Genomic DNA, 10076 nt, shown 5'->3' with positions numbered 1-10076 from the left:
CGCTGGTCTTCATTCTCTCCTCTCGTCGTCTCGCTAGTCCTCTCCTCTCTCTCTTCCTCTCTCTCTCTCTCTGAACTCTCGTCTCTCTCTCTCCTCCTCTCCATCTCTCTTCTCTTCTCTCTTCTCTCTCTCCTCTCTCCACTCCTTCTCATCTCATCTCTTCTCTTCCCTCCCCGTCGCTCCCGGCTCTCCTTCTCTTCTCTCTCCCCCTCTCGTCTCTCTCTCCTCTCTCTCTCTATCTCTCTTCTCTCCTCTCAGCTCTCATGTCGCTCTCTCCCCCTCTCTCTTACACTTCGCTGCTCTAGCTCTCTCTCTCTCCTCTCATCCGCGCTAGTCTGCCACCTATACCCGTGAACTCACAGAGTTGACTGTCGATGGGGCAGCAGCGTACAGAACCACCTGTAAGGCACCAGTCCTGCTCATCACTGCTACAGACGCCCGGCTCGCCGCGCTATCGCGATGACCACCGTCCGACGAAATGCGCTGCCGGATTGCCATTGCAACACAGATCTACGGCCCATCTCACAGAGATCTAGCAGACGATCACAACATCGACAGATCACCGGACCGTCGATCGACAGATGATCGACGAATGAGTCGACAGTGATCTACAGACCATCTAGTCAGACCGATTGAGGTCAACGCTACAACATGACAGATGGTCGATGGAAGATGATGGTCAATTCTAACTTCCCTCACCTCGCACATAACAACACCGCCCATCGATCAATCTAAAGCCGTGGCCGACGACCCCACCTCACCCTCCCCCGCGTCGCCGCCGCTCGTCAGCTGGCTCCCGTGGCCCACGGGCTCCGCGGCTCTTGGTCGTCGGCGGTGGCGTCGGCGGCGGAATCTTCAAGCGATCTGAGCTGCCGCAGGACGGTGAGTATCTGTAGCTCTTCAGCAGCCGAAGTCGCACAGTTCGTTGAGGTGGAACGACGTAAGTTTGCGGTAAAGAGGCGGCGACGCAGCACCTCGCGCCCGCCTCCTCAATGAACAAGCTCACGCGCTGAAGATCGACAGTCGCTATGTACTCGAGGATGATAGGATTAAGAAAAAGGAAGAAAGAAGAGAGAAAGATTAGAGAGGCAAGCGCTAAGGAGAAAAGGAGAAAGAGAGAGAGAGAGAGTCCGACTAGAGAGTCAATCACTTGAGAGGGAAATGGAGGGAGAGGAGAGAAGTGGGCCGTGCGAGAGAGAGAAACAGCTGACACCGCTGAAGATCGACAGTTCGCTATGTACCTGCAGGATGAAGAGAGAGAAGAGAGTCAGATTATAGAGGCAAGCGCTAAAGAGGGAAAGGAAGGGAGAGGAAGGACATGCCGAGAGAGAGAGAGAACAGCTGAAATGCAATGAAGCTCTGACAGTGAGCTAATGTACCTTGTGCGAGAGAGAGATGAGAGAGAGAGGAGTCAGAATATAGAGGCAACACTGGGAGTGAAAGGAGAAGAGAGAGGAGCACTGCGTGAAAGAGAGACAGCTGAAATGCAATAAGATCTGACGTGAACTTATGCACCTCGAGAGGAGAGAGTCCACAATTATGAGGCAAGCGCGAAGAAGAGGGGAGAGAAGAGACAGAGAGGGAAGAAAGCGAAAGAGCGAGAGGGGGGAAAGAAAGAAAAGAAGGAAGAGAGGGAAAGAGCAGGAGGGGGAAAGAAATGATAAAGAGAGCGAGAGAGAGAGAGAGAGGGAAAGAAAAGGGAAAGAGCGATGAGGGGAAAAAGGAAAGAAAGGGAAAGAGAGGGAAAGAGAGAGAGGGGAAAGAAAGGGAAAGAGAGAGGCGAGAAAGAGAGAGAGAGGGAAAGAAAGGGAAAAAGACAGAGAACGAGAGAGAGAAGAGAGTTGTGTGTGTGTGTAGAAGAGAGAGCCTGCATACACTTACTGGTGCTTCAGTATGTGGAGGTTCCACAGCTTCGTGAGTTCCTTCTCACCCTCGTTCACGTCGCTAAACTCATCAATCATCTGCAGACGACAGCAAGCGACGGATGTAGATATATATACATAGATGAGTGCGCGCGTGCGTGCTGCATACATACATATATATATAAGATAAATATGAACCGCGCATATACATGGTACGCAGGTATGTGCTCATCATGGTCATCATTGTATTCAAAAATAACGTGTTTCCATCTGTGTTGTCGTCTGACGAAGAGACATATGTCTCGGACAGTCAAGTAATGAAAATTTTGACACCATATGTCTATTTTTAAATTATACTTATCTCCTCTTCATGGGTGTCCGTGTATTTTTACTTATATATATATATAATATATATAAATATATACATATATATATAAATAAACATATACATATAAAGTAAAAGCACACAGACACCCATGTAGATACGAAAATAAATGTAGAAAACCAGAATAAGGTGTTACATGCTAACACATTATTGTATTTTTCTACATTAATTTATATATATATATATATATATGCAAAAAAGGCGACGTGTGACAGACTCATTACAGACAATTTTCAACCTAAGGATCTATTCTAAGAGGTGACTATAGGACGGACAACGAGTAATTAAGCTTAAGCATAGAATGATCGGGGCACATGAACGACAACTGGAAAAAAATGCAATCAGTTAACAGATCGCCCCCCCCACCCAACCCGCGAACGAAATGGAAACACCACCTTATTTCAGAATCGGGATTAATTAAGCAACTGTACATTAAGATACGTCCCAATTCGAGTTCTAAAAACGAAATCACCAAGTGTCCCGCCTATCAAGGGGTATGTATCTGATCGGCAGGTCCACAGACAAGGTCACCGGCCAGGTCACAGACAGGTCACCGCAGGTCCATTAGTACAGGTCACCGGCAGTCAGCAGACAGCTGACCGAAACCCAAAGTCGAGAGCATATCGAACTGAAGGTTCAAGATGATCAAGACTAACAGGGACCAACGTTATCGCTGACTGCGCTGGCAAATGACGTGCGCGTGTCTACGTGTTAAGTTTTTAGGTGCATAGCTACTGTGTGGTAGTTTTTAGGCGGTAGCTTACGTTTATAGTTATTGGTGCGTAGCTTTATTGTGTGTAAGTTTTGGTGCGTAGCTTACGCGTGTGGTTTTGGTGCGTAGCTTACGGGTGTAGTGTGGTGCGTAGCTTACGTGTATAGTTTGGTGCGTAGCTTACGTGTGTGGTTTTGGTGCGTAGCTTAACGTAACCCATTATGGTGCGTAGCTTAACCGCTCGCCTCAGCTACTCGGCGCCGCTCACAATTAACGTGTGAGTATTATAGCGGCGCTATGCTTAGCTTACGTTGTATAGTTTTGGTGGGGCGTAGCTTACGTTTGTAGCTTTGGCGCGTAGCTTATGTATAGTTTTGGTGCGTAGCTTACGTATGTAGTTTTGGTGCGTAGCTTACGTGTATAGTTTTGGCGCGTAGCTTACGTGTGTAGTTTTGGCGCGTAGCTTACGTGTGTAGTTTTGGCGCGTAGCTTACGTGTGTAGTTAAAATGACGGCAGGCAGATAGCTTAACAGTAGCTGTAGTTTTGTGGCAAGTAAGCACCTACGTAAGTATGGTTTACTGGCGCCGATAGCTTAAGTAGATGATAGTTTCCAATATTAGGAATCAGCGATAGCTTACGTGTATGTGTTTGGCGCGTAAGCTACGTGTGTAGGTGTTGGCGCGTATCTTTACGTGGTAGTTTTTGGGCGGAGCTTACGTTGTAGTTTGGTGCCTAGCTTACGTGTGTAGTTCTTGGGCGGCGTATCTACGTGTGTAGTTTTGGCGCGTAGCTTACGTGTGTAGTTTTGGCGGGTATCTTACGTGTATGGTTTTGGTGCATAGCTTACGTGTATAGTTTTGGTGCGTAGCTTACGTGTATAGTTTTGGTGCGTAGCCAGTCTGGATCCACCTCATCATCGCTGTCCACCTCCTCCTCGTTAGCTCGCACAGGACGGTTGCTGTCAGTGTGATAATATAATCTGCCAACGACAAGATTAATTAAACGTGGGAAAAAAAAAAACAACACGCAGGTAAAAAATAATAATTAATATACTCGAAGACCGCGGCTGGAGATGTAATCGTTGAATCTGAATCATTGCAGGCCGTGTCAGCGGCTTGGTAGCTAATTATAGTATTACTGCACAGTAAAGTAACAAACTACTTTATAAACTATAGAAATTTATTACTTTTAGAACAAGATTTTTGACATGGTGTGACGGACTATTGCGACAAAAAAAAAAATGACAATTCCCTTATATAAAATTTATCATTAAAATAACGTCTTTATATAAGGATCCTAAGATGTACCGCTGACTGTCCGTCGTAAGTCACCGTGTGTCCGGGACTCCTTAACACACAAATAAAAAATACAACACGGCTTCAGACAAAAATGTAAATACCTATTAGAAGCCTGTAAATCCTCCAGATCGATACAAAACAAGCATAGCATTGGTTTCCAACAGCCATATCACGACAGTACAATAAGACAATATATATAAACACACACACACAAACCCAAACAGCAAGAACGCAAGCACACCGACCACACCAATGCACACACACAACCCACGTACGCACGCACATATCCACGCCACCCTCTCGCCTCATGAACCGCAAACTAAATAATTCTCATACACTCACAAAAAAAAAAAAAGAAGTCATACACCACTCCACCTTGTCATCAACCACACAATAAAAAAAAGAAGAAAACTGCGTGACCTGTCGCTGCACTGCACTGGATAGACGAGCCAGCTAGGTGGACCTCGGCCGCACCTCACCTGAAACGACAGAAAACATGGGATGCCCCCAAAAATCGCTAAAGCAACTCAACTGATACAGAGAGCAGAATGCGTGACTCGCTGCATCACCTAGATTAACGAACAAGGTGAAAAACTCGCTGACACCTCCTGAGACAGAAACATCAGCGGGTGATACCTCGAAAAAATGAACAACTCACCTGATAAAACCAGGCCACTGTGAACGCAAAAATCAAAGCAGAGCATCTCACATGATAACGAGCACTGCGTGAACTTCGCTGCACCTCACCTCATAACGAGCCACTGTGTGACTCGCTGACTCACACTGATACGAGCAGCTGTTGACCTCCTGCGGCGCACTGGGGCCGTTCCTGCGGTACGCCAGTAGCCGCTGTGTGTCGACGAGCGTCTGAGGGTTGCCCGTGTACGAGCCGTCGTAGCAGTCGTTGATCGCCACCTCGATGCGTGCTCCCTTCGCATGCGGCTGCACGACAAACCAGAGCGAGAGAATGAGAGAAGGACAGTTATGGATTCGCACACACACACACACAACACGACACACGGCACAGGCATAACACATGCACACGCACGCCCACGTGCACAAGAACACACCAGTGCGCACGACCACGCACACACGCACACCAACATCCACACACACGCTACACATGCACACACATCGCAACGCAAGCTCCATAAAACCCCATCATCAGCACACGTCACACACAAACGCACGCACACCAGGCACGCACCACACGCCCTCTTAGAACGGGCTAAAAAAAAAAAAAAGGCACGTAGGTGAATGTGAAGGCGGCTGTGCGCGACTTGAGTGGCTTCATAGGGCTGTACAGCTGCATGCCATTGAGCGAGCAGCCAGGGGCATGCAGTCGTCGCGCGGCGTTTCCGTCTGCTGGCCCGCATGTTGCTAAAGAGAAAAAAACAGGAAGTGTAGAAGATACGCAACGCTTGACGGCTCCGTCGTCACGGCGACGCGGGACTAAGTGTGGCGACAAAACGGCTTGGGGGGAGGCCGACGGGATCGGGCGGAGGTGGTGGCGGCGTTCGCTCCGCCCGGTTTGCGCTTGTTCGGGTCGCTCTCTCCCCTGACGCGCTTCCTGTCAAGGACGAAAGATCCGGGGGAAGAACGTACTTACCGGAAACGGCGCCTGCACATCGAGCACGATTGCGTTGTGAGTCACAAGCAATGGTTCAGCAGTCAGCCGGTCATCACGCCACCCACCTCATGTTTTTTTTACCAAGTAGCCGACGCCAGTGCAACACGCGAACCATAGACTTAGCCAGGAAATGAGTCATTGTAGGAGTGCAGAAAAAATATTTGGGAGTGCATTTTTTGTAGCCGCTGTTCCAGCCGTAATATTTTAGGCGTGCTACAGATTTTTGGCGCTTGGCAGTTTACAAATTGACTGCGTGTCAAATCACGCTGCATGGCCCTGGCTAAGAAAGTTATGCGTAAACCCGGTCCCAGTGACTGGCCACGTATCGGGATTTCCCATACGTCTCAGGCAACACAAGCTGACGCCGCCCCCCCCATCTTCTACAATTCACCGCAACAATCCCCGTCCCTCTCGCGAGATGCCACTAACTTTCGTTCTCACGACCGATCGACACAGCGGCCGGCGCAAAATAAAAAACTTTTGCTTTGCCCTCACCTCCGACCCAGGCTGAAAAGTGGTAGGTAGGAGGCATTTTTGAGGAATTTTTTTTTGCCGGGGGGTCTTTATTACAAATTAGCATGGTGGTCTACATGCATGCGGCTGTGTGAACACACACACGCACGCATGCTCCCCCCCCCCAACCACACACGCACACACAAACGCACGCACACACAGGCACGCACACACACGCCCTCTTAGCCGCTCACCACGTAGGTGAATGTGAAGCGGCTGTGGCAGAGCTTGAGGTGCTTCAGTAGGCTGTACAGCTGCATGCAGTTGAGCGAGCACCAGGGGCAGTGCAGGTCGTCGCGCGCCTCCGTCTGCTGCCGCATGTTGCTGCCGTACAGGAAGTGGTAGAAGATACGCAGACGCTTGACGGGCTCCGTCGTCACGGCGACGCCGGGCGGGGGTGGTGGCGGCGTCGCCTCCGCCTCGGCTTTTGCGCTTGTCCGGCTCGCTCTCCCCCTGACGCCTTCTGCAACGACGAGATCCGGGGGGAAGAACCGTTACTTACCGGAAACGCTGCCGCACATCGACACGATTGCGTTGTGGTCAACAAGCAAGCTGGTCAGCAAGTCAGCCGGTCATCGGCCACCCACCTCATTGTTTTTTTTACAAGTGCCACGCCCAGTGCACACGCGAACCATAGACTTAGCCAGGAATGAGTATTGTAGGAGTGCAGAAAAAATATTTGGGAGTGCAATTTTTTTGTATGCGTGTCTCAGCCGTAATATTTTAGGCCGTGCTACAGATTTTTGGCCGTGCAGTTTCAAAATTGACCGTGCAAATCACGGCTGCATGGCTCGCTGGCTAATACGTTGATGCGAACCCGGTTCCCAGTGACTCCACGTATCGGATTTCCCACGTCCAGCAACACAAGCTGACGCCCCCCCCCCATCCTTCTACAATTCACACACAACTACCAGCCGAACGCGCGCTCCTGCAATCCCCGTCTCTCTCGCGAGATGCCACCAACTTCGTTCTCACGACGACGACACAGCGGCCGGGCCACAATTAAAAAAATCTTTGTTTGCCCTCACCCGACCCAGGCTGAAAAGTTTGGGTAGGTAGGTAGGCATTTTTGAGGTCTCTCTCGCTCTCTCTCTCTCACTCGCTCTCGCTCTCTCTCTCTCTCTCTCCCGGGGCCCTAGTCTGCCACCTATACCCGTGAACCAGCAGAGTGGACTGTCGATGGGGCAGCAGCTGTACAGAACCACCTGTAAGGCACCAGTCTGCTCATCAGCACTGCTCAGACGCGCCGCGCGCTCGCGATGACCACCGTCCGCTACGGAATGCGCTGTCCGGTTGCCATTGGCAACACAGATCTACGGCCATCCTACAGAAGATCTACAGACGATCTACAAACGATCGACAGATCACCGACCGTCGATCTACAGATGATCGACGAATGATCGACAGGTGATCTACAGACGATCTACAGACGATTGACGGTCAACCTACAGACGATCGACAGATGGTCGATGGATGATTGATGGTCAATCTACTTCCATCACCCGCACATAACAACACCCCGCCCATCGATCATCCTAGACCGTCGCCGACGACCCACCTCACCCCCTCCCACCCCCGCGTCGCCGCCCGCCGACTCAGCTGGGCTCCGGTGGCGCCACCTCCCGCGGCTCTTGCGTCGGCGGCGTCGGCGGCGGATCTTTCAAGCGATCGAGCTGCCGCAGGACGGTGAGTATCTGGTAGCTCTTCAGCAGGCCGAAGTCGCACAGGTTCGTGAGGTGGACGACGAAGTTGCGGTAGAGGCGGCGACGCAGCACCTCGCGGCCCGCCTCCTCAATGAACAGCTGACACGCGCTGAAGATCTGACAGTCGGCTATGTACCTGCGAGGATGAGAGAGAGAGAGAGAAAGATTAGAGAGGCAAGCGCTAAAGAGGGAAAGGAGGGAGAAAGAGAGAGAGAGAGTCAGACTAGAGAGGTAACCACTGAAGAGGGAAAGGAGGGAGAGAGAGGAAGTGCACGTGCGAGAGAGAGAACAGCTGACACGCGCTGAAGATCTGACAGTCGGCTATGTACCTGCGAGGATGAGAGAGAGAGAGAGTCAGATTAGAGAGGCAAGCGCTAAAGAGGGAAAGGAGGGAGAGAGAAGGGACATGCGAGAGAGAGAGAGAACAGCTGAAATGCAATGAAGATCTGACAGTGAGCTATGTACCTGCGAGAGAGAGAGAGAGAGAGAGAGAGTCAGAATATAGAGGCAAGCACTGAGGAGTGAAAGGAGGAAGAGAGAGAGAGCACGCGTGAAAGAGAGAACAGCTGAAATGCAATGAAGATCTGACAGTGAGCTATGCACCTGCGAGAGAGAGAGAGTCACATTATAGAGGCAAGCGCTGAAGAAGGAAAGGGGGAGAGAAAGAGACAGAGAGGGAAAGAAAGGGAAAGAGCGAGAGGGGGGAAAGAAAGGAAAAGAAAGGGAAAGAGAGGGAAAGAGAGAGAGGGGGAAAGAAAGGGAAAGAGAGAGCGAGAGAGAGAGAGAGAGGGAAAGAAAGGGAAAGAGCGAGAGGGGGGGAAAGAAAGGAAAAGAAAGGGAAAGAGAGGGAAAGAGAGAGAGGGGTGCGGGGGCGCGAACATGAGAGATGCCGTCCGCCGCGCCGCCGCCCTTACAGACGGACGGACGGAAAGCGATGCGGAACGGGCGTGAGCCGTGCAGTGGGTGCGGAAGAGGATGCCGGCCGGCCGCCGCCCGCTACGGACGAGACGGAAGCGATGCGGAGTGGCGGGAACGGTGAGACGTGCGGGGCGCGGACAGAGGATGCCGCCCGCCGCCGCTGCCCCCCGGTCGGACGTGATTTTGAAGCGATTGCGGACGTGAGCGTGCGGCTGGGGGTGCGGACAGAGGATAGCCGTCGCCGCCGCCGCCGCCCGTACGCGACGGAATGGAAGCGATGCGGACCAGTGAGCCGTGCGCGTGGGTGCGGGACCAGATGTGCCTGTCGCCGCGCGCCGCCCGTACGACGGATGAAGCGATGCGGACGTGAGCCGTGCAGCCGGGTGTCGGACAGAGGAATGCCGCCGCCGCCGCCACGTACGGACGGACGATCGAAGTGATGCGGACTGTGAGCGTGCGGATTCCGGCGCGGACTAGAGGCATGCGCCGCCGCGCCGCCGTCTACGCGTACTGGATAGCGATTGCGGACGTTGAGCGTCCGGGGGTAGCGGACAGATGGATTGGCCGCCGCCTGCCGCGCGTCAGTACGGACACGAACGGAAGGCGATAGCCGGAATGAGCGTGCGGAGCGGCGCGGACAGAGGATGCGCGCGCCTCGCCCGTACGGACGGACGGAAGCGAGTGCGCGGACGGGACGTGCAGCGTTGGCGCGGACAGAGGATGCGCCGCCCGCTGCCGCCGCGTACGGACGGACGTATAGCGAGATGCTGGGACCCTGTGAGCGTCGACGGGCGCGAGAAGTCATGGGATGCGCCTGGCCGCCGCGCCCGTACGGACGCGACGGGGAAAAGCGATTGGGAGTGAGCGTGCAGGGAGTGCGGACAAGAGGATGCCGCTCGCCGCGCCGCGCCGCCGCCCGCCGCTTACGGACGCACGGATGGATACGATGGCCGGCGGTGATGCGTGCGCGGGGCGCCGGCAGAGGATGCCGCCTGACCGCGCCGCCCGTACGGACGGACGGAAGCCGATGCGGACTGCTGAGCGGATCGGTGGT

General features: G+C 52.8%; 1 protein-coding gene across 1 annotated transcript in view; it reads right to left on the bottom strand.

The window, feature by feature from the left end:
• Nucleotides 1–757: 757 nt before the first annotated feature.
• LOC106807982 (polycomb protein suz12-B-like) overlaps nt 758–10076 on the bottom strand; it is a 29100-nt gene continuing 19781 nt past the window's right edge. The window contains exons 10-19 of the mRNA XM_014810520.1: nt 8021–8240; nt 7555–7714; nt 6596–6864; nt 5041–5200; nt 4917–4933; nt 4679–4737; nt 3834–3939; nt 1882–1961; nt 1205–1241; nt 758–1009 (exon numbers count right to left, since the gene is read on the bottom strand). Of these exons, the coding sequence (XP_014666006.1) occupies nt 758–1009; nt 1205–1241; nt 1882–1961; nt 3834–3939; nt 4679–4737; nt 4917–4933; nt 5041–5200; nt 6596–6864; nt 7555–7714; nt 8021–8240 (1360 nt within the window). The remainder of the gene's footprint in view (nt 1010–1204; nt 1242–1881; nt 1962–3833; nt 3940–4678; nt 4738–4916; nt 4934–5040; nt 5201–6595; nt 6865–7554; nt 7715–8020; nt 8241–10076) is intronic.

This window comes from Priapulus caudatus, unplaced genomic scaffold, assembly GCF_000485595.1.
Source record: "Priapulus caudatus unplaced genomic scaffold, Priapulus_caudatus-5.0.1 Scaffold246, whole genome shotgun sequence".
In the NCBI taxonomy this organism is placed as follows: domain Eukaryota; kingdom Metazoa; phylum Priapulida; class Priapulimorpha; order Priapulimorphida; family Priapulidae; genus Priapulus; species Priapulus caudatus.
Note: the sequence above shows the minus strand (reverse complement) of the source record. Positions and strands in the feature narration are given on the sequence as shown.